General features: G+C 39.1%; 1 protein-coding gene across 4 annotated transcripts in view; it reads left to right on the top strand.

The window, feature by feature from the left end:
* The window catches only part of MYO1B (myosin IB), a 149,990-nt gene that overhangs the window by 40,321 nt on the left and 84,812 nt on the right, over positions 1 to 24,857 (top strand). For all 4 annotated transcript variants that reach the window (XM_077829809.1, XM_077829811.1, XM_077829810.1 and 1 more), the window contains exons 3-4: positions 16,698 to 16,792; positions 23,150 to 23,254. In XM_077829809.1, the coding sequence (XP_077685935.1) occupies positions 16,698 to 16,792; positions 23,150 to 23,254 (200 nt within the window). The remainder of the gene's footprint in view (positions 1 to 16,697; positions 16,793 to 23,149; positions 23,255 to 24,857) is intronic.

Here is a 24,857-nt window from a genome sequence, read left to right on the forward strand (position 1 = left end):
AAGTCTTCATTGTGTTCACGAGAATAGGCCACTCAGCAGCTACTCCATAGTTTTGTCTGCACTTGTCTTTTCCAGCAACTATGGAGTGCATTTGTGCTGTCAATATTTTATAAATGCTAGTGTATACAGGACTTGGCCTTTTTAGCACAGTGTTATGTAAACACAGTGCCTGCCTGCATGGTAGGTTGCTAAAGATCCATCTGTGGAGACCAAAACAAATGAACAAACAAAATTACTGAGTCTAGAGATTGTGTTATAACAGAGTTTGGTCTTGTCTGTGAAGATGGAATGAAAACACAATCCATCAATTTGGTGGTAATGCATATGCAGATAGCCTATTAGGTACATATATTTGAAATTCTGGCCTTTATGATGGACGTCAATTCTCACAAATTTAAATCTAATGGTGTTTGTTGTTAAAATGGTTTATAACTGAGATTCTAGACTAGCATTTGACTTGTACTCCACAGCAGAGTTTAATACAGGAGAAATCTTTTAATATCATTTTTTTAAATCATTAATTGCTGCTTCAGATTAATCCATAGTTACTTCAAAAGACTTCTCTCCTACATAGATTTGTAGGTCAAGTTAAAAGCTGCCAAATTGAGCAAAGTCCCTGAAGGACTTGCGGCATTTTTTAGAACGGAGAATATATCTAGGGAATATATGTAACTTTTATGTTAGCTCCCACATACAGATCCATAGGAGACAATGGCTAGTGCTATAACCCTGAGTGTTGGGAGCCTGTTGGGTAATGGTGGGGTGCAGCAGAATCATTGTCTTTTTTTTAAATTGTATATATGGGGAATGTTTTAGGAACCACTGACTCCTTCAACGCTGTTTGCTAATGCAGATATTGGCTACAAAGAGTTAATAAATCTGAGGTCTAATCTTCTATTTTTTAATTTTACAATTAATATTAGGGTCTAGGACTATGCCTGAGCATTGCTCTTTCTCTTCAAAAGGGGCCAATGCTACAGTGGTGCAAATTGTAACGGGTGAGATTTTCAGAAGTGTTTGTCGTTTATTTACAGTGGGGCTTGAACTCTTAAATCAGTTCAGCACTTCTGAAAATGTTACTTGACATATATGTACTTGATTATTGTGTAGTGAAGTCATCTTTACTCACAACACTTAAAAACATCCTTTCTAACTTTGACACAAAATAGTGCCATAATATAGTGGAATCCTTGAAAAGCTGTGTTTCACATTTGATGTGGTTTGTGCAGTTAGTGGCTAAGACAGAGGGGATTTATCAGTTGACATCGCCATTGGTGCACATTCATTTTTGAAGCAGTGCGCTGGCAAAAAAAATCAGTGCAAGAATCAAGTGCATATATAACATGGAGGGTGTTTGACTGTGTTTCATTGTGCATATGACTCTCTTTTGTGTGGATGTAAAAAGTGCTCATCATTGACCAAAAACTCAATATACCCTAACTATGGAAATGTTAAAATCAAGATTCAATCTTTTTTATGCTTCTGGCGTATCTCTAATTAGGTGGCCATCTTTATGTATGAAAAATACCCTCTTGTATTGATTCTTAATGAAATAGCTTGTAGTTTAGATCCCTATCAGAATAACTCATTCTTAGAAATATTTTCAAATGTTAATTCATGTCTTCTGTACACAGTGTACTGGTTCACTTGACTTTATCATCATATATGGATTATAAATCAAAAATATTGAAAATACTTTATTTAACCGTGACAACAATTTCTCTATTCCCTTTTGCACATCAAGTTGAATGGGGTGGTCTGTATTCAGGGTGAGTATGGAGAACTCTGCTTTCAGGCTAGATTATTTTGTTAGACAGCCAAGATCTTTCTAAAAAGAACTTAATATCTTGGCTATTTGAAGATGTGTTTTGAGGCTACAGTAGTTTAAAATAATGGTAGCACTTCTTGCCAGATCCCATTTCCTTGACTTTCCTGGAACCAGAACATCTGGCTAGAGTTATTAACAGCTCTCAAGATTTTTAGGCAATAAGATGCTGAGCTATTCTTGATTCACATAGCCACATAAAGTAGACTCTCTCTATTTAGTTATCTAACCTTTGAGAATTTCATGAATGAAATGGACAAATGATTAGAAACAAGGAACTGTAGCACAAATGTACCTCAACTTTGACAATTCGTAATGTGATTTCCATAATGTAATAGTGAGTAAATGTTTTGCAGTATATTTGAAATAGCAAAGCTTTAATAGACCTCCCAATATCTCTCTGCTGTTAAATCTGTACTAAAAGCAAGACCAGCTTGTTTTGTACTGTTATGCAAGGTGAAGTTCTTTTGTGTAAAGAATTGATTGACATTCTGATCAGTCTTGAAATTTAAAACAGTTCATGCATCTTTTAAATATATATTTAATTCATTTTTATAAAATCTGCTCCAGTTGTTTCTATAGGATTTTTGTGTCAAGGCATTTTATGAAAAATGAGCCTTTAAAAACAAAAATGAATGAGGAAGCTCAGGAGAATTAAAGCAGTGGTTTTGGTTTTTAAACCAAAACTGAAAGATAGGTGGGTAGTTTCTATATCAGTTAAAAAAAAAAAAAAAAAGACACAGAGCCCAGCTTGCGCTTAGTGTATAGATGGATCAGTCTTCGCATCAAGCCTTTCCTAAACTGGCAATTTGTACTATTAAGGGCTGGGATCTCCCTTACAATTAAGAACAGCTGCCGTTTTTTTTCATTAAAAATGTCTCATTGTGTTTAATGGTCTCATTTTTTTTTCTTGCAATTTATAACACGCAAACAGGGTGCCCATCTGCTATCCTGGGAACCTTTGACATGATTTTAAATAACAATATGACATAAATGAAACTGGCAGCAAACTCTTGGAATAATTCCATCTCCACTGCAACCTTACAGGCAAGACTTTCCCCATCAAATGTTTATCCTCCATATACAGCTTCCTACACTAGGCTCCATCTGATTTCTTCTCAACCGTCAGGATCTTATTTGAGTAATACAATTGTTTGGAAAAACACAGCCCTTCTTATGATATGGTAGGAATAAAAAGATGAACAGTCTTCCAATTTACTGTCACAGCAAACTCAGTACACTTGTTCACTTTTATATATTGGGTAAATAAGAGAGACAAATTTAGGATGTACAAATAGGGATTTAAGCTACCCAAAACCATTGAATTAAATTGCAGTGAGATAAGTTATTTTAAACCTACACTTTTCTTGTTTTGTTTTTGCACATTGAAGAGGGGATTTTTAGTTGCTAGACCCTGCAAATATCAAATCATTGTATCTTTAAGTAAAACCAGGGAAGTTTCTGTGTTTTGCGGGCAGGAGGAGGAGGAACAGAAAGTGTTTGATCATGAGATTGGATGTTTTTCATTTGTCAGATTCCTGCAAAAGACAGAGATGGCTGTCCTTAAGAATGAGATTTACAGCCTCAAAGAGTGAGTTCCAAGTCCAAAGAGTGAGACTTTTCAGGTGGTATATTAGGTCACTGCTTGAGACAGGGACTCTCATCTTTGGTCTTTGGCGACAGCCAGTAGTCCAGGTTTTTAATCCAACGAGCACTTAATAGTTTATTTTAAAATATACACTGCTTAATATTGCATATGAAATGCTTTATTTGCCAGAAGCTGGGAATGGGCAACATGGGATGGATTACTTGATGATTACTTGTTCTGTTCCCTCTGAAGCACCTGGCATTGGCCACTGTTGGAAGACAGGATACTGGGCTAGATGGACCTTTGGTCTGACCCAGTATGGCTGTTCTTACGTTCTTTCTTAAATGTCTAGGGCATGTGAGAATTCTATATTCAATCCAAACTAGTGGATTTTAATAAAAACAATTGTTTGCTAGTTGGAACAAAAACCTGGATGTTTGGAGATCCCTGAGGACATGAATTTGTCCAGTGTGATTTAAATTTCGAACTGTATTTTGGAGAACCTACAAACTTTTGACCAAGTCCTGCTTGTTTTTGGGTGGACTCTCTCTCTCTCCCTCCCCCCCCCCCATCAAGCCCCTCCAGTTTGACATAGAAAAAGTCATTTCAGCTCTGAGAACTCACCTAAGAATTTCTACTATTTCACTACCTTTTTTCATCCCAAAATTGGGATACCAAGCTGAATTTTTGTGTGTGTGGAAATTCTGACAATTTGTGATTCAGAAATGGTGAAACATTTCATTTTGATATTTTTGGCTGAAATAAGACATTTTGATGTTTCTGAAATTGAAATGTTTCATTTCCTTTTGTTGAATTGAACCAAAGCACTTTGTTTACAATCAGATCAACATTAGTTTGAATTTTTGTTGCCTTATGGTAATTGTAGTTCAGGCCTGCATTATCTTCCATGGGTGGGCTACCTGGAAGACTAAGTCTCCCACGATGCAATATGATCCAGCGGGGAGTCTCATGATTCTGGGTGCATTATGGGAGATGTAGTCCAGCTAGGGAGCCTAGCTCATAGGGGAAAATGAGAGCAATCATTCAGATGGAAAATTCCTGACCAGCTCCAGTTCTTGTTGTTCACATCACAAAAACTCACCACTCTATTTGGCATCTTTGTTGAGTCTCAGCAGAGAAGTCAAGGACTGGGTGGGCATAGTAACAGCTATCTTGTCCCTAGAAATGGTTCCTGTGGTTAGAGTTGAGGTTTATACAGTGCTGTGTAAATACTTTACCAAAGACATATCATAGGTTTTCTAATGAATTGTTTTGCTTTCCTTCTTCTATATTTGGCAAAGTCCAATGTTTCTTTATTTTTAGAGGTGCCACTAGGCAGAACTACAGAAGCTGCATGCTAAGAGTTGACATTCTGCATCAGATGACTCTTATGGATATGTTCAGGGAACTGGGATTCACTCATGTTAAATCAAGCTCTTGTCCTTTGAGATGAAATCTTTACAGTGTGGTTGCACTCTGAAAAGTGACTTTCTTACTCAACAATTGTTTCCCATATGTATTAAAGGTCATATCTAGTTATTTTAGAGATAAAAATAAGTGTTTAGTACTTTTTGCTCCAATTTAGACTGTAGGATGAGCTCACCTAAGAGAGAGTGAGCTGGAGTGTATTGCGACTTGTACATCAACAGAATTATTGACTAAATTCCACTCAGTTACAGTTGGGCAAACTTCAGTGAACACTAATGGTGATGTACGTTTTGTTGCAGAGGGCAGAATTTGGCCTCTATGACTTCTTGCTGGTGGTGGTGCATTAGAAAGAAAGAAAAGCTGCTTTTATTGTCCGATTCCAAGGTTGAGTTTGTGGGGCTGGCAATTAGAAGTGTTCTCCCCGCATTCCCGTCTTCTAAACAGAACATAGTATATATAGAAATCACTGAGGTAGTATATGTGGAATCCCACATTTTTAGGGCTTGCCTACATGAACGCTTAGCTTTTGGGAAGGTGGGGTATAAATCTAGCCTGCACTAGCTTGCCACGCACTGTGTGTGTGGGCCCTGCTGCTGTGCTCTAAAAGTTCCCTAGTATGATTTGATCAACACAGGTTTGAAATGGGAGTACATTAAAGCACACTAGGAAACTTTCAGGTCATGGTGTGGAGTAGATTTGCAGCCCAGTTTGCCGTGAATCAAGTGCTCATGTAAGCAACCCCTTGCCAAGTCAGTTTCCAGAGCAGAACCTCCAGAAAAGCACCCTTTCCTTTTGCGAGATATGCTTAAAGCCTGTCTACACTACACACGCAGCAATGTTGGGGTTTCTCTTTTACTATAAACAGCCCCTAATTGTGTTTAACAGTGTATCTGAACCACGCTAGTGTCTTGGATATGCCCCATTTCAAAAAGTTGTACGATGATCCCATCTACAGAGAAAACCAGGATATTTTATATTGCTCTCCCCCGAGCTGGAGGATTTTGCTTAACTCTGTACTTTGCCATAAAATGATAACTAATTGCTTTAAAATATATTGTTTTTTTTAATGGAATAAATACGTTGAACTGCACAAATTAAATGAATGTCAGTTTTGTTTAGGCAACTTGCATTTAATGTGTCTTGTTCAGTCAGAAATTGGGGAGCATTACCATCCTGAATAATTTTCAAAGATGTACTATGTTCAATACAGAACTTTCGCAGAAACCCTGAGTAAGAGCCCATGTACGGGTGCTTTTAAGGTTCAAGCTTTGAAACTTCCAGTACAGAAAAGGCTTTGTTTCTCTTCAAACTAAATGCAAGATCTTTATAATTCAACAGGTGTTAATCAGATCCAACCATTGATATGTAGCTAACACAAAGGAGTAGTTAAACTCCTAGAAATGTAGCAGGGAAAACCATTTGTTTTTCATATTTCCTCATTACTGCCCTATTCAGCTGTTGCACAACAAATACACATGTATCTTGATGTGCCAGTAAATGGTGGAGTGTGTCTGTCAGGGAAGTGAATGTGAAGCTTTACAAACCAACTGTTAGAATAACAAAGCTCCAAAAGGTTAAATAAAAACACACAACTTCAGCCACTAGCCTTCCTGATATTATACTGAATTTTTTCCTTTGACTGCAATCACTCACATGCAGAGCTCAGTGGAGTAAGCAATGGCAATTTGTTGGTACACAGATTATATAGCTTTATTAAAGTATCCATATCTTATTTAAAAAAAAAATCCAAAATATACTTCTACAATAAAAGAGAGTAGAGACTGTAGCTGCTTAGGCAATAACACAGATACCACTAGAGCAGATCTGTATTAGGAAGTAAACTATTCAATTACGTATAACTTTCAGCTAAGGGCTGTAACCAGGGCTGGCTCCCGGCACCAGTGTTCCAAGCAGGTGCTTGGGGCTGCAGTTAGAAAGGGGCGGCAGTTCCTCCTGCAGCGGCGCCAGTTCGGCGACAGCTTCTTCCTTTTGCTGTCCAGCGGCAGTTTTTTTCACTGCTTGGGGCGGCGAAAACTGTAGAGCTGGCCCTGGCTGTAACAACTTGGCTTCTGCAACTTTTTCCTCTCAGAAATAAACTACAGCCCAATAGAGCTATAATGCGTCTTAAAACCCACAAACAAGCAGTCAAACAACTTTTCTTCCTGGAGTTCTATGGAAAAAGGCATCTGTCTCAAATCCCTGCAATACCTATCATTGCAAATACTTTTGCTAATACTCTAACAGGCTCAGCTATGTGTGTTCAAATGGCGAAGTGTCAGTTTGGCTGGCATGGCTACCACTCCTGCATGTTAGGTGTGTGAGAGCTAGATTCCTTGGTCAGCAACTGACCTGGATAATGCTAGGTTTCAGAGTAGCAGCCGTGTTAGTCTGTATTCGCAAAAAGAAAAGGAGGACTTGTGGAACCTTAGAGACTAACAAAGAATTTATTAGTCTCTAAGGTGCCACTGGATAATGCTGTGCCTCTGAAACTGTCCTTTGAAGTGGGAGTCATCCTTTACCACTAAATCCAGAGGGTAGGTAGTGTTACAGGTAATGAGTACTACTATTACGTGGGATCTAGCTTGTCAGCATTGTTTCCACTAATAGAGCTATGGAAAGAGGAAAACAAAACAAACTGCTTTGCTGAAAAGCTCATTTCATAAAGTTTTTGCATTTTTCACTTGAAATAGGATTCATTCCAGCTGCAAACAAGGAACCTGTTCCATATGTAAAACAAAGTATATTTAACTCCTTTGTGACTGCAGCCATGTTAAAAAAGTTTGGGATGTTTAGAACTGGAACCAGCCTATGTTTTCTCAACTTAATATATAAAAATGGGTGCTTTCATTCCTCTGGATCTTGTGTGTATTGACAGCACAGGCGACTGACCTGTCATCTTGTTTATCCACAGAACTGGTACAACAAGAGCACAGTTCAAGCTTCCCTACTGCTCTGCCCTGCCATTGTGCTTCAACAATATTTTGGAGGGACCACATCTCAGTCCCCCCGCCAATCAGCTCTTTGGCCAGTCTGTTGAAAAGTGTCAGCAAGGGAGCCGATTAAAGGTGTTTTTTGTCACTTGGGCACCACCAGTATATTTTACAAAGCACACTAATATCCAGCTGGGCGACTCATTTCTGATTTCAAATTTGAATTTGCCGAGGGGTACTTACTAGCCAAAGCCATATTCTGATTGGCTGTTTGTCTCTTTTTGATGTCACATTTGTGTATCAACTCCCAGTGGAACAAAGCTATGATCTCCACTTTATGGAAGGGCAAAACTTTTTCCTATTATAAGTAAGGACAAAGTTGATGAGGAGGTAAAGGTAAAAGGAAGCTTTATGTCTGCAGAGAGACTGGATGGGCGGGAGCAGTTGGTGGAAGGAAAAACTGGCGGGGGGAGAAAGGGAGTTTAGTGACAGTTTCAAACTGCCCGCTCTCCAACCCCAAAATGCTGAGCAGTCCTTTCAGCAGGCATTTGTGCATGGTCAGCATTGGATGGAGGCGTAAGATGTAAGATGACTTCTCACCTTTTTTGTGCTCTTTAGTATAATTACCGGTAAATGTGCAAAAAGAAACAGAGTACTTGTGGCACCTTAGAGACTAACAAATTTATTTGAGCATAAGCTTTCGTGAGCTACAGCTGATGAAGTGAGCTGTAGTTCATGAAAGCTTATGCCCAAATAAATTTGTTAGTCTCTAAGGTGCCACAAGTACTCCTTTTCTTTTTGCGGATACAGACTAACACGGCTGCTACTCCGAAACCAGGTAAATGTGAAGAGATGAATTAGATGCAATTGAAAGATGGGGAATATCATACACTCAGTTTGTAGTTCATGTGGATTGTGTTAAGGAGATTTCTTCCTGATTTTTAGAAGTTGGTGTGTTTGGAGCATTTTTCAGTACCAGAGTCCCTATTCAGTGATAGAGGTGATAGACATACCTGAGAGGACAAAAGGTATGTCTACACTGCAGTTAGACACCCACAGCCGGCCCGGACTCATGGAGCTGGGACTAAGGGGCTGTTTAATTGTGGTGTAGACGTTCAGGGACGGACTGCAGCTCAAGCTCAAGCAGTGTCCTAGAGCCTGGGCTCCAGCCCAAGGCCAAATGTCTACACCTGAATTAAACAGCCCCTTAACCTAAGCCTGTCAGTTGGCACAGGCCAGTCGTGGGTTTTTAATTGCAGTGTACACACATACCCATAGTCTCTTTTGACTTGCCTCACGTGGGGAAGTTCCCATGGGGCTTGAAGGCTGTGATCTGGGTATAGTGTGCTGGGGAGAATGAGATGGCCCTGCCCTTGGGGAAAAAGAGCGAGTTAAACCTCTGTCAAGGGAGATTGGATGCAAAGTTAAAAAGCATCTCTTGACCCAGAACATGCCTGAACTGTGCCTTGTCCTGGGGAAGATAAGAAAAGTGTCTGAGTCTCAGAGTAGAACAGGCCTGAAATAACTGATGATGGATAAAATCTGGAGTGTAGAGAGGTTGAGTATGGGTGAGAACTTTCCCAACACTGGGCTTTCAAATAAGCTCCTCTGACCCTGAAAGAAGACTGTGCCTAAAGTGTTCTGCTGTTAAAAGTTAGCTCTCTTTCTGTAACCAATGAACAGAATTTTTCTTCTGTAAACCATGGCTACTTTTAAAATCAAATGGGTCGGTGTATAAAACTTCACGAGTTGTTCTGTGTCTAATACTATCACACAGTTAGCAGTCTCCCACATAAGTAACATAATATATGAAGGTATACTGAGGTAAAATGCTCGTGCTGATGTGTATATAATCCACACACCATTGTTGATACAACAGATTTCAGAGTTCCTCTCAACAACAAAACTTCTGTAAAATGCAGGGTTGTTGGGAGTAGTTGTTTGTGATTTATTCCTTCTGCCACAACAAGCTTCAATTTTCTTTGTCCACATGTATAGACATCAGTTGATTTTATTCTTGTTTTGATTGGCATTTTTAAAAAATGATAGCTGCTCGTTTGTAAAGACCTCGCCTAGGCAAAGCTACATCTATTTTGTAGTCCCCTGCTTTGTTCGCTTAATATAACAGCAAGCTAATCAACCTTCTCCAAGGAAGGGAAAGTGCTGAACACAAAGAATTAAATTGCAAATAGTCTTATGGGAGCTGAGGAATGCATTTTATTTTAGGGCAATTAAGATTAAATGATATTTCAGTACATATAAGCGAATACCTTTTTAATACATGGTGATAGTATTTTTTTAAACCTGGATAGCTGAATAGCTTCATTCCCTTCCCAAAAATAGAGTAATGTTTAGCAAAATAAAATTTCAAAAACGATTTACACAGCACTCTTCCATGTTGATCCCAGTCTTTAAAGGCACTGAGATTCTTGATACCCAGCTGGGTTTTGTTGTTTTCCCCAACTCAGAGTGGGAGAGAAGCGCTGATTTGTTTGCAATTGTTGTTTTCTTTGAATCTCTCTCTGATTGGTATCCATTTAGATGTTGTGGCAGCAAGGAAATAATGAATGTTACTCTGAATTTTACTCAAACTTGATAAATTACAATTTACTAATTTATTAATACTTCTGTATTAACATAAAAATATCAAACAGATTATCCTCTACATGTGCAAATATAATTAACTGCATATCGTTTACAGTATAGCCTGGCAATATGCTTATCTGTGGTGGGGTAGAAGAGGATTACAATGGCTGAGTTCCAAGGAGAGTGACTAAGTATAAGTAAATTGGAAGACTCAAAAAATAGAATTTTTTTAAAGTAGAGAATGAGTTAGAAGTTACATTCCAAGACAAAGCAATAGGCCTTAACATGGGATCTGAAAAGAATCAAGGATTCAGTTAGGCTCAGAGACATGGAGTCTATTCCAGATGGTGGAGGCAGCTTGGAGGGGAGGATCTGCCACCTCCTGTGGAGAGACAAGGAAACAGAAGACACTGCTGTCTGATTAGCATGGGGAACATTCTAAGTAACTGCAAGCAGGGGAAGAGATAAGGTGGGGGAATTACGAAGACAAACCTTGAGGACTAAGAAGGATGAGGAAAGAGTAGCTAGTGCCAGAGCCAGCTCCAGGCACCAGCCAAGGAAGCAGATGCCTGGGGCAGCACGTCCGGGTCTTTGGCGGCAATTCAGTGGCGAGTCCTTCATTCTGTCTCTTCCACTTCGGCGGCAGCTCAATTGGGTTTTTCTTTTTTTTTCTTCTTCGCCGCTTGGGGCGGCAAAAAAGCTGGAGCCGGCCCTGGTTAGTGCTGAGGTGAGAGAAAATCATCAGCTAGTCCATGGTGGTTAACCACATGTAGAAGGGTATTTTACTATTGTGAAAGGGACAGATGCCAGAATGAAAATGATCAAAGAAGTTGTTGTGGGAGTGGTATTTAAACAAACAATGACTATTTTTATTTAAACAATGACATTGTTTTATTTAAATCATGACATTTTTCTAGGTTTTGCTAAGAAAGGGAAGATGACAGATGATTGTTATGAAAACAAGAGCAAAGGAATTTAGAGGGGGGGCAGTGGTGGCAATCTTGAGCACTCAGGTAGGTGGTGAGTGATTACTGCTGGGAAGGGAATAAAAGTTTGGAGGCAGGAAGAGACAGGATACAGTCATTAAAGGCCAAATTTGGAAAGGTGCCTGTTGGGATTTTAAATCAGGCCCTAAGTGTCCTTTGCTAAAAGGATGATGTCTAAGAGACTGGAGGGAGGGAAGCAAGGGAAAGCTGAGTACTACGGATGGGGATAGAAGACAATAGTTGGTGGAGGTGGGCAGTAATGCATTGTAGTTAAAATTGAAAATTCCTTGCAAGTACTCTGAAACTTGCAAGTAAAAGTGGAGCATAGAGCTTGGTAGGGGAATGAAGATTGTCAATGCTTTTTGCATTCATGGATGTAGTCTCAATGTAGTGATTAACTTTCAGATATTTATGTTCTTTAGTTTTATTTCTCTGATTAGCAAGTCCTCAGTGAACGTGTACTCCAGCATAAAAACACAGAGTTGTGAGTTCAATCCTTGAGGGGGCCATTTAGGGACCCGGGGCAAAAATTGGGGATTGGTCCTGCTTTGAGCAGGGGGTTGGATTAGATGACCTTCTGAGGTCCCTTCCAACCGTGATATCCTATGATTCTATGAAATGGATGTAAAGAAAACAAAACAAAATACTGGGGTCAAAACAAACTTTTCAAAATCAGTGATAATTCCAGTTGTTTGAAAGTACACAGCCTAAACACTTTGTGCTATGAAAAGTACTAGGGCTATAGAACAAGGAACGTCGTGATTGATCTAGATATGGGTAGCATTTAGGATTCAAATTGTTCCTATACTTAGATCTCAACTAAGGGAGAACTTCAGTAAATATTGTATCCTTGATGTGGTAGGAGAATAACATGGTTGACTTTTATATTAAAACTTACAAATGAAAGAAGAGTTTATAATAAAGTGTGGTAAATGACATTGCTGACACACTCATAAAATAATTCAAATCATACGGTTCACAACTGTCTTTTAGCTAAGAACTACTCTAAAGATCTATTTAGGTTCTGTAATTATATGGTGGCTCAGAAGAGTGGCATGTGGTTTAGGTTTATGAATGTTGACATCACTGAGGAGTACACGTTAGTGCTACCAAAAGAAAAGGAGAAGTAGAAGGATTATTTGTGGTCGTTAAATTATGATAAAAACTAAACTGAGATCTGTTTTTACAGAGCATGAGACCATTTTTAATAATTTATAACGAATAGAGGATGTACCTGGAAAGGGGTAGGGATCTAATTTTTATTACACAGCAAGAAGAAGATAGAAAATGTATAAAATACTCTACAATAATGGTGTATTGTTAAATTAGACATGATGGGTGAATCTGTTGCTTTTTTTATTTTAAATAAACATTTATGTTCCAAACTCTGACACAGATGGCACTAATTCTGTGTAGGCAGTGCCACGAATGCAGAAAATTCTTTAAAAGGCTTGCTACTAAAACACTTCCTGGGCTATGCCTTCTAGAACTAAATTTGTGAAAGGCATAGCCTGAACTTTAGGGTAAACATATAACTTGCATGAGGAAAGTTTTATTAACTGTGTGTGTGAATTTTTTGTCAGTGTAAGTGAACTTGATTTGTCTTGTGTGTCTGGATATACTCTTTGATATGCTATTTGAAGATTGTATTAGGCTTTCCAGCATTGTATAGTGGTGAGGTTTCCTCAGAAAAAGAAAACATTCCAAATAAACACACAACAGCCCTGGCTGAATTATGCAAGGCCAGGTGATTTGGATAAAAATGACTGTTTTCCTTTCTTTTAAATTTCTGTTGGTTGTTTATGACCTTATACTTCAAGTTTCCGTGTGAAGAAAGACTTCGTTGCTTCTGAATTGTTCTTCTGAGGTGATTGATTGTGTGTGTTTGAAGACAATCACTAATGCTGTACAATCCATGTAGGGCTAGTGATAGTGGCATTTCAGCACTAGAGAATTCAGTAGCCTTGTTAGAGGTGAATGATTTTAAGGTGACACATTCAAGATATGAATTAGGAAAGTGTTGGTTGCCCTAAAATTGCCGATGAGGTCTCCACACTGTTTTCTGGTGTAATACTGTCAAGCAGAGGTGCTGGAACTAGGGGTGCTGGTGATGCTGCTACACCCACTGGCTCAAAGTAGTTTCCATTATATACACTGTTTACAGTTTGCTTCAGTGGCTCTCAGCACCCCCACTATACAAATTGTTCCAGCCCCCCTGTGTCAAGTGAGGACTGATGTTTGCAAACCTGGTACTTCAGTAGTAGAAATACCAATTTGTTTGTGCTGGGGTGGTATTCTTGGAGATGATGGATGAGACAGTTTGAAGGACAAACGGCCCTGGATTCTATGGCTGGATGGGCTTGGTGAGCTAACCATTCTGTGACTTCACTTAAAAAATGACACTGTAGTGTTTATATGAAAGCTATCTTCCAGAAACAAACCCATGGAAACCACAGCTTGAGTTGTTAATATCCCATCTGCCTGGGAAGGAGTACTGTGGAAAGGGATCTAGGGGTTATAGTGGATTACAAGATAAATATGATTCAACAGTGTAACGCTGTTGCAAAAAAAGCAAGCATCATTCTGGGATGTATTAGCAGGAGTATTGTAAGCAAGACACAAAAAATAATTCTTCAGTTCTACTCCGTGCTGATTAGGCCTCAGCTGGAGTATTGTGTCCAGTTTTGGGCGCCACATTTCAGGAAAGATGTGGACAAATTGGAGAAAATCCAGAGAAGAGCAACAGAAATGATTAAAGGTCTAGAAAACATGACCTCTGAAGGAAGATTGAAAAAATTGGGTTTGTTCAGTCTCTGGAGAAGCGAAGACTGAGAGGGGACATAACAGTTTTCAAGTACATAAAAGGTTGTTACAAGGAGGCGGGAGAAAAATTGTTGTTCTTAACCTCTGAGGATAGGACAAGAAGCAATGGGTTTAAATTGCAGCAAGGGCAGTTTAGTTTGGACATTAGGAAAAATTTCCTAACTGTCAGAATATTTAAGCACTGGAATAAATTGCTTAGGGAGGTTGTAGAATCTCCATCATTGGGGATTTTTAAGAGCAGGTTGGACAAACACTTGTCAGGGACATGGTCTAGATCAGTGCTACTCAAAGTGGTGGTCTGCGGTCTGGTGCCAGTCCATGAGCCATCGGCTGCCGGTTTGCGCGCACATTAGAAAAAAAAAAAGTTGCCGGTCCCTCACATCAGATAGCTTGAGAAGCACTGGTCTAGATAATACTTAGTCCTGCCCTGAGTGCAGGGGACTGGACTAGATGACCTCTTGGGGTCCCTTCCAGTTCTATGATTCTGTGATCTCTTCCCTGCCCCCTCCCTGGACCCCTACTGCTGCCTGAAGGCCCTTGGCCCATTTTGCTTCTTCCCTCACAGGTTGCTTTGAAAGAATGTTGCTTAAAATTAACTATGATGAACATATTTACACAGATAAGTCTAAGAGGCATGTGTTACACTCTCAACTTTGCAAGTGTATCTGCAGCACCTTTAAGGAATATTATTCTCTTCCTGAATGTGTCCTACCAGAGAATCTTGTGAATCTAGCAACTGTACTTTGGATACGTGACAATAGGGCTGCTGCCAGGAATTGCATCATGGTCTCTCGGCAGCAGTGGAGTCTTTTCTTTGCTACTGTTGTTACATGCTGGCCATATCGCAAATCAACTCTATTTCAGTGTTAAACACATTAGAGCTCTCTACTTTCTTGTACTTTAAACAATTTTCACATCTAGTTGAATCATTGAGTTCAAATTCTAAAGATGAATGGGTCTCCAGAGCAGAATTAAAAGTTTTAGGAATCTCCTCATCAATGCCAGATACATCAAGAGGAGTTGGACATCTTTGGTTTGCTGTGGTTAAAGTGGCTAGTGCATCAATCTGTTCTTAAATATGAGTTACCAGTTAGCGTCTTGTTTCTGCGTCTTGTTGGGCATGGATGTTTCCAAACCATCTTGAGCTGTGTCTAATGTTATAAACTAAGCAAGATCAGGCCTAGTTAGCACTTGAATGAGATCTTCAGGGAACAACCACGTGCTGCAGGAAATAATGTTGGCAGTACAATAGATAGCACTCTTAATAGCACTGTATGATGTGCTGTATACAGTTTCATTGTCAGCCAAAGATCCAAATTGTCCGACAAATTGCTATGATTTTGTCTCGTGGCCTGTGTGTGTGTATGTTCCTGTATAGTAGGCCTGAAGTCTCTGCTAGTGCAGAGAAGATGATGTCAATTCTTAATCTGTTTTTTAGCTCCAAATTATGTAACGCCACCCTAAATTTGGTTTCCAAATGTCAGTAATTCAGCTAATCAGAAAACGTGAAAATATGCCGAGGAACAATGACAAGCCACGGACTGATAGTTAATGTTTTAAACATGCCGTGTGTACTTTAACCATTCAAATTATATTCATAATATTTTAATAAGATTTTTAAGGGTTTATCCCACTTCTTTAGAGGGGAAATTGTTTTGGAATATAACATGCAGTGGTTTGGAGGAAATTTGCTTGAATGAAGGAGTGGAATTGGGGAAGTATGTGCCAGGGGAAAGTATAAGATCACAATGGAGGTTTGACTGATTTCCTGCCTGAAGCATCTTCCTCTCAGTGGAAGAGCAGAGCATCAACCCCCTTCTTGCATGTTAGTAGTGATATGAATAAGATAAATTCTAACCACAAATATAGTTGAAATAACAAGTTGATACAATATCTCATTGCAGTGCTTTGATTGTGGGTTGTAAACTTACGTTGTTACTTGACTCTGAAAATACTGGCATTTCTTATAGTGGCAGCTAAATGAATACTTACATGGACGGATGTATGTCTGCAAATTCTGAAGGCTTTAATGAGTCTCTAAAAGAGTGTGGTGGAGGGAAGTAACTTCTGTTTCTTTCCCAGGCCCATTCTAGAACTGTAATTATGAAATAAATCAGTAATCACGAACATCCATGTTAGACTTTCTTGGCTCATAGGATTCCAAAGAAGCTTCAGTTCTCCATTTATCACTTGGTATAGTGCTTAGGAAGCTACATAGCATTGTTTTAATGCTATCTGAACCTCAAGGACATATTTTATATATATATATATATAATTTATATATATATAAAATATGTCCTTGAGGTTCAGATAGCATTAAAACAATGCTATGTAGCTTCCTAAGCACTATACCAAGTGATGAATGGAGAACTGAAGCTTCTTTGGAATCCTATGAGCCAAGAAAGTCTAACATGGATGTTCGTGATTACTGATTTATTTCATAATTACAGTAATGTCTTGATGATATATATATATAGTCTTGATGACATTTGCTTATTTCTCTGCTAAATTCATCATCTTTTACTTTACAGCTTTGCTCTGTCAGATGAAGCATACAGATCCCTCAGGGACCAGGATAAAGATCAGTGTATTCTTATTACTGGAGAGAGTGGAGCTGGAAAAACAGGTAATATACAGCTTTGTCTTCTCCATGCTCCCCTCCAAAAATATGAGAGGGTGTTGGAGTTGTCTCTTTGCAGTTGCTCCATGCAGTAAACTAATTGCATCATGATATGTGTTAGTGCAGGTGTGACATTGCATTGAGTGTTGTTGCATAAATGCAATTCCATTGTACTGGTGCGATGTCATGATATCGATGTGCAAATCATCCTTTTGGTGACGCTATATTGCAAATGTCAAAATAAATTCAGGATTCACTTGCCTTGCAGAATACACTCCAAGCCTGTGAAAACTGGACCTCCCCTGCCGTTTTGGGATTGGTTGAAAACCCTGGAAAGCATTCACTAAAGCCTTTAAATATAGGACTTTTAATTTCATACACTATTTATATAAAAACCATAATGGTGATGGCTTTGGAAATGAAATCTCTCATGCTGTGCTCAGCTACACTTAGTACACTGGCAAGCGTACAAGATAACTGCATTTCTCTCAAGCAAAGCTGGAATAATTTGAGAAAATTCTCAGTTCATTGAAAAGTATGGAATTGTGTGGGGGTAAATGTCACTTTCATAACTGTTCACCTTGAAAGCTCATTTAAAAAAAAATCAATTGCATTATAGTCTCAAATAGCAATTTAATAGAGCTGCTGAGGAAAAGAAACAGCAGGTACAGAACACTTAAATTTGTTTCTACATCATCTGAGCGATTGTTTCTGAAGGCAGGAAGACTAATGGCTTATTATGCATCCAGTAAACAAAAGTAAAATTGGTGGAAAATTAAACGACCAAGTGTACATATTGTAAGACTGCATAGAGAGTTGCTTCATTTGGGGGACATAGGGTTGGAAGGGTTTTGCACCTTAGTATTCTTAATGTGCATTCTCAAAAGTTATGTCCTTTTCTTTATTGCCCCTTTTGTGAATCCTGAATGAGAGGCTTTGACATTCTGTAATTCTTTCCTTTTCCAGTTCTGTGATGGGTGGTCTACTGAGTAAATAAGCATATTAAAAATAATCTTAAATTCCCTTAAAACAAGTTCACTGCACAGTAGTTCAAACTTCATTAATAGTTGAAAGGAATTCTTTAGTGATATATATAATATATATATATTATATTGCTCCGGATTTATCCTGATGTCATCAGAAAGTGCACACTTACCCTAAATTACATTACATTCACTTATTTGCTGCTTTAGTTCTTTTTTTCACTCAAAGCTTGAGTAGCCCTTCCCAAAGAATTTGGACTGTTTAGGGAGATTTGTCAGATCAGATAGCTGAGGAACACTTAAGCATGCAGAGTAGTCTCTTATTTCACTGCTGCACATCAGCCTGATTGTCTCAGCATCATTAGGAGCCTTTGATCCATGGTAAAGATCTTCCATTTCCTCACAGCTACTGTCCAGTTTAAACCTAGCTGTGATCCTTTAGGGGATGCTGCCGACAAAAAAATCATGTTTGTCTCAGTAATTTCTTCCCTGCTGTTTCAAGTGGATCCTTTTGGACTACAATAACTGGAAGAGATTAGAGAGAATATTTGTTTATTTTGTGCTTTCAGCAGCACTTTGTATGTAACCAGTTTCATAGCTTTCCCCTGTTTTTGCGAAGGTCTAACCCAACAGGGCGGGGAGAAAAACTGATTGGCTCAGGAGATTTGGGAGGGAAGCGTAAAACCTGAAACAACTCTTAACTTGTTTTGTTTTAAAACTGAACAGATAAAAAAGGGACACAATCATTTGTAATGCCCTGCTACTGCCTTCATACCATACAGAATGGGTGCTTTGTAAACAGAGAGATACACAGTACTTTATTCTCCACAGAAAGGCCTGACAGTTTTCCATTTCTTGTCTCCATTCCCCTTCTACTGCTCCACTGAAAATGGCTCCTTCAGCACTGAGGGATCTTTTTTGTGGAGGATGGGCATGAAGCTCCAACTCGCGTGTCCTACCTCATCTGATCACTAGTCCAACTGCCAAAAGCTCTTTTTCACCCAGAAAGATTGCAAGCATTCCACCCACCCAACTCACGGGGGAGGGAAATTAGAGCCTAAGGTTGAGACTCTTAAGAACGTCCATGTAGAAACAGAATATCATTCCACTTAACAGCTGAGCTAGGGTTGCCTAGGATTGTCCAGGAGTCTCCAGGAATTAAAAAATAATCTTTAATTAAAGATTGTCCTGTGATGAAACCTCCAGGAATACGTCCAACCAAAATTGGCAACCCTAACCTGAGCATGTGTTCAGACAGCAAGTCTAGATTTAAATCAGTCTTTATCCCTTAGCTCATCAGCCACTTCTGCTCATACGTTTTCTATGACAGATTCATATTACTGCATTAAGTCAACTCTTTAGATCAGCCTCTTTTTAGTTTTTTGGGAAAATAAGTGTAGTTAAATAAATGGATTGCTTTCACCTCCAATATGGCTTCCCTTTCCGATGTATAAAAGGTATTAATATGAAGTTAACATGTAGCATTGAAAAGACTTGTTCAACATTTGCTAAAAAACATCACTTGACGCTGATATCTTTTGGTTTTGGTTAAGATTTGGAGAATGATTATGCTGGTATTATTAGATCTATCAGAAGCCTTTCATACCATTGACCATGAGGTGGTGTCAACTGTCTTGTAGACTTGAGTGTGTGTAGTAGACAGGATTGTGTTGCAGATGTTTTGTCCTTTCTGAGATCTCTGTGAGAAGAATATTTGGACAGACAGGAGTATTTGCTCTGGTGGCATTCTCATGGGTTTCCCCAAGGTGTGGAAATATTCTTGGTTTTGTGGATTGCATTTTCTTGTACAAAGAGGATGTCTTGCTACTGCTTTTTTTGTCCTAATATTTCTAATCTGTCAAAGGTACTTGGAGACTTGCATAGGTTTTTCTCATATGTTGAAATAAAGTAAAAGTTTGGATGTATATCCAAAATTATCCAGACTTCTTTGGCTAGAAAGCTGATTGGGAGTTTCATTATGTTTCTGGTACATAGTGGGTTGAGGCAGACTGGAATAAGAGACCAAGAGAATAGCTTTTCATGTATTTTGATACTTCTGTTTTTATTCTAATCTGCAAGTAGGACATGCAGAAGCATGTACATTTTTTTAAAAAAAGTACCTGAATTTTGTTGACCATCAAAGATTCAAGTCAGTTCTTATTTTTGCCCTAATTTGTTTGCCTGTCTGTACATCAGGTGTAACAGGGGAGACACTCAGAAAAATCAATGAGGAGTCCTTGTGGCACCTTAGAGACTAACCAATGTATTTGGGCATAAGTTTTCCTGGGCTATAACCCACTTCATCAAATGCATGGAGTGAAAAATACAGTAGGCAGGCAAAGATGGGAGTTGCCTTACCAAATTGGAGCGGCGGTCAGTGCTAATGAGGCCAATTCGATCAGGGTGGATGTGGCTTATTCCCAACAGTTGACAAGAAGGTGTGAGTATCAACAGAGGGAAAATTACTTATTGTAATGACCTAGCCACTCCCAGTCTTTATTCAAGCCTAATTTGATGGTGTCAAGTTTCAAAATTAATTTCAGTTCGGCAGTTTCTCACTGAAGTCTGTTTTTGAAGTTTTTTGGTTGAAGAATGGGCACTTTTAAGTCTGTTATTGAGTGTCCAGGGAGATTGAAGTGCTCGCCTACTGGTTTTTGAATGTTAAAATTTTTGATGTCTGATTTGTGTCCATTTATTCTTTTGCATAGAGACTGTCCGGTTTGGCCAATGTACATGGCAGAGGGGTATTGCTGGCACATGATGGCATATATCACATTGGTAGATGTGTAGGTGAACGAGCCCCTGATGGTGTGGCTGATGTGGTTAGGTCCTATGATGGTGTCCCTTGAATAGATATGCGGACAGAGTTGGCAACGGGGTTTGTTGCAGGGGTTGGTTCCTGAGTTAGTGTTTCTATTGTGTGGTGTGTAGTTGCTTGTGAGTATTTGCTTCAGGTTGGGGTGTTGTCTGTAAGCGAGGACTAGCCTGTATCCCAAGGTCTGTGAGAGTGAGGGATCGTCCGTCAGGATAGGTTGTAATACTTGATGATGCGTGGGAGAGGTTTTAGTTGGGGGCTGTAGGTGATGGCTAGTGGCGTTCTGTTATTTTCTTTGTTGGGCCTCTCCTGTAGTAGGTGACTTCTCAGTACCCTTATGCCTCTGTCAATCTGTTTCTTCACTTCCCCAGGTGGGTATAAAGACTGGGAGTGGCTGGGTCACTACAAAAAGTAATTTTCCCTCTGTTGATACTCACACCTTCTTGTCAACTGTTGGGAATGGGCCACATCCACCCTGATTGAACTGGCCTCATTAGCACTGACCGCCCCACACTTGGTAAGGAACCTCCCATCTTTTCATGTGCTGTATATTTATACCTGCCTACTGTATTTTTCACTCCATGCATCTGATGAGGTGGGTTATAGCCCGCGAAATAAATAAATTTGTTAATCTCTAAGGTGCGACAAGGACTCCTCGTTTTTGCTGATACAGACTAACATGGCTAGCCCTCTGAAACCTGTCACTCAGGAAAATGGAGCTTTTTGTGGAGTGTTTATAAGGAGAAATGGCCCTGCTCTTTTTTAGCCTATTAAAAATACTCCAAATAGCCCCCAAATCCTGAAGAATTTTGTGATTGATCTTATTTTACACCTCTACATCTCGAAATATTACGTGTTTGCGAAGCCTTGTAAAGGCAAGCTGTGGTTGAAGCAGACGGTGTAACTGTCTGTGTTAGGGTGACCAGATGTCCCGATTTTATAGGGACAGTCCCGATATTTGGGGCTTTTTGCATCTATTACCCCTCCATCCCCTGTCCTGATTTTTCACACTTTCTGTCTAGTCACTCTAGTCTGTGTGCTAGAGTCTTGCTCCCGCACCGCAGACGCTGGGGTGATGGCAATTGCTCTCCTTTCCATCTGGAATAGCAGCCTGTGCGCCCCTGTCCCCCACTTTCCCCATCATCCCCTCTCCCAATACTTTCCAATGTTGCTGTGGTATTGGCAGGGTTGGCAAGAGCAGTGTCAATTGTAGAGGATACCTTCTGGAAAGAGCTATTGTTTCAGGCTATTGGCGGACTGGGGTAGGCATCACTGCATTGGTTTGACTTGGGTCCCATTTTCACGCTTTTCTTTGCAACCGGTGAGGGCTGGGAACCTTTGTAAAAATGAAAGCTGAGATTCTGCTGAACTCATGTGATTCCAGGAGATGAGGCCCTGGGCACAGGCCTGCCATACATATCTGTGTCTGTTTGCTGAATTCAACTTAGGGACAGAAACAACCAGTTAATACTAAGCAAATTTTGCTTAAACAGAAGAGCATCAAAATTCAAGGAGAAACGTTCGTTTGTTTGTTCTTTGCTGAAATCAGACCCTTAAATATGTACCAGATCTTTGAAAGGAGAAAGTAAATGAGTTTTTATGATCATTGTATTGATTTGAGTGGGATTCCTGCTGTTAGTAATTATGTTGTATTTAAAGTTGTATTAATGCATATCCTGTGAGTTACCCCAAATTGGGCAATCTTGCATCATATTAAACACTGCATACCTGTTTTAAACCTTACTTGCTCAGCTCCTGTCACAGCTGCTTTCTTTGCTAAACAATATTATCATAAGATCCAGACTATTTATTTTATGTAATCTTTACTTATATTATTTGGATGGGTCATTGACACTGATTTGATGTTTACATAACTGGGATTTTAACAATTTCAGAACTTGTTCAAACTTGCTTATGTTAAAATTAACACAGTGAAATTATGTTCATTGACTAAATTAATGGTTTGTATTCTGTAATCTGTTTTAAAATAGACTGCATTAATTACTTATTTAGACTTTTATAGCTACCGTTATGTGATGTGTGTGTACGTGTGTGATTTGATATATAATATGCAAAAGCCAAATAAATCTACTAAATCTAATGACTGACTGATTGATTTAGTAGTTTTATTTGGCTTTTGCATTTTGCAATGTTAAGGCCCATTGTCCGTAGCCTGACATGTTGCAGATGATTTTTCATACTGTTAGCTTGTTGAGTCACTTTTACTCAAGCCGAATGGAAAAGAACCTATATATGCTTGGTTCACTAGTGTTCAGCATCGTTTTGCTTGGGTCCAGGCCATTGAAATCATTAGGTCTCAATGTGCGCACAGGGGTCTGAGTGCATGGGCCTCATCACACCATCAGGGCCTGAGTAGTAGCAAGAAGAAAGAGATATGTGGAGGAGGACTGGGGTCTTTAACTCCTGCTGGAATGGTAAAAATGTTAAGGTACACAAGCCTGCATAATAAATAAAATATTTGCATAATAAATAAAATATTTGTGCCAGTTTTCAGGACTATTTCTCACTTTGATCTTTTTTTATCCTCTAATCTACACCCCTCAGAGGCCAGCAAGCTTGTTATGTCTTATGTAGCAGCTGTTTGTGGAAAAGGAGCAGAAGTTAATCAAGTAAAAGAACAACTTTTACAGTCAAATCCAGTGCTTGAAGGTAAGGATCTAATAATGCGTGTAGAAAATACATTGCTTCCTGTACTGCATCCTCCTACCAGGTCAGCTGGCTTTGTTATTTACAGTATCTGAAAGCATAGTTGGTGCTTTATAGGATTCCAGAAATAAGCCTTACAATTATTCAGCTGTGGAAGGTTCTTTTTAAATAGAACTATTTTTGTTTAAATTGATTCTTTATTGGCAATACTGAAAGAGTGGGTTTTTAGTAAGGAAGCAAATGAGGATGTCAGCTTCTGGGCTAACTGCACTTTTGTTCCCTTCTGATTTCTTTGTGAATGTGTCTCAGGTATCTAGCTGTCACCTGCTAGTCTTTCACTCTCCGACTGCAGTCTGCTGTGATCAACCATGATTAACTTAGTAGATCTGCGTACCTTGGGTTCAGAGCGTCTGCTCAAATAAATTTGTTAGTCTCTAAGGTGCCACAAGTACTCCTTTTCTGTCTGCAGTTTGTTTCTCTTAGGGAGCTATGGGAGTGGTAATGAGTGACCAAACAGCCTTATAAAGCCAAGTATTTATTTAGAACAAAAGGATTTTAGACAGGGTGATTTAAATCACTGGTCAGGAAAACTTGATGTAATCATGGATTTCTACATAAAAGTGCATTCTTGTTGGTTGTTATAACCTTAATATATATTCTTCACTACTCAGAGATAGATGTAGGTTTCATTTTTAGAAGGTACACACTATATATTTTTAAGTGATTTATTTAGAAAACTTTTCAGATTAGTTTTACAGCTATATCAGAAAATGAATGATTGTTTGGTTATTTCATTTACCAAAGGTAATTGAAGCAGATATTTATGAAACCATTGGGAGGTGAACTATCTCCAATTCAACAGGTTAATCATTAATATTTGGAGGATTTTCTTGCCTTGCTGTATTAGGAGGAGAACATCACCAGACAGACATTTAAATTGTTTTATTTAACTAAAACAACGACGTTATGTATTCTGGATTTTTTCTTCAACAGCAAACATATAATATTTTAACAAAACAAGCAAGACTTCCCATGACGTTGTTTTATTTAGGCAACCAGACCTTGCATTTCTTTGTTGCATTGTTTGCATTTTGCATGCATGCCTGTCTTACCCACAGGCAGAGGAACTTCATTAAAATATTCCCAAACTGGGTCTCTTTTAGGGCCTGCTGCCATTATAAGTTTTCCCTTCTAGTGAGAGAATGGTATGGTAGATCTCAAATCAATGAAGGCTACACTCAGAAAGACCTCAAGACTTCTGGAATATGGTGCTCAAACAGTTTCACTTTTGTTTCTACTGCCTGTCCCTCCCTTCTCACATTTATCTCCAGACTTCTTCTCCTTGTCCAGATCTATTCTGCCCCCACCAATCTTCTATTCATTGAACTTTTTGAAACTTTGCGCTTTTAGAGAGAGGTAAGGGATTGACTGTGTACACAAATTTGCAGAGGGACAATAGGGTTCTCTCTCTCTCTCTCAACATTTTTGCTGTTAACAAGCACGTTATCCACCCTGATTTCAGAGACAACAGATGTTAAAAACAATAAACCAGGATATATGCTTGCCTCTCTTTTCCTAAGGCTTGCCTGTCCCTGGATCTGGAGAA

Source organism: Eretmochelys imbricata, chromosome 11 (genome assembly GCF_965152235.1).
Source record: "Eretmochelys imbricata isolate rEreImb1 chromosome 11, rEreImb1.hap1, whole genome shotgun sequence".
Lineage (NCBI taxonomy): Eukaryota > Metazoa > Chordata > Testudines > Cheloniidae > Eretmochelys > Eretmochelys imbricata.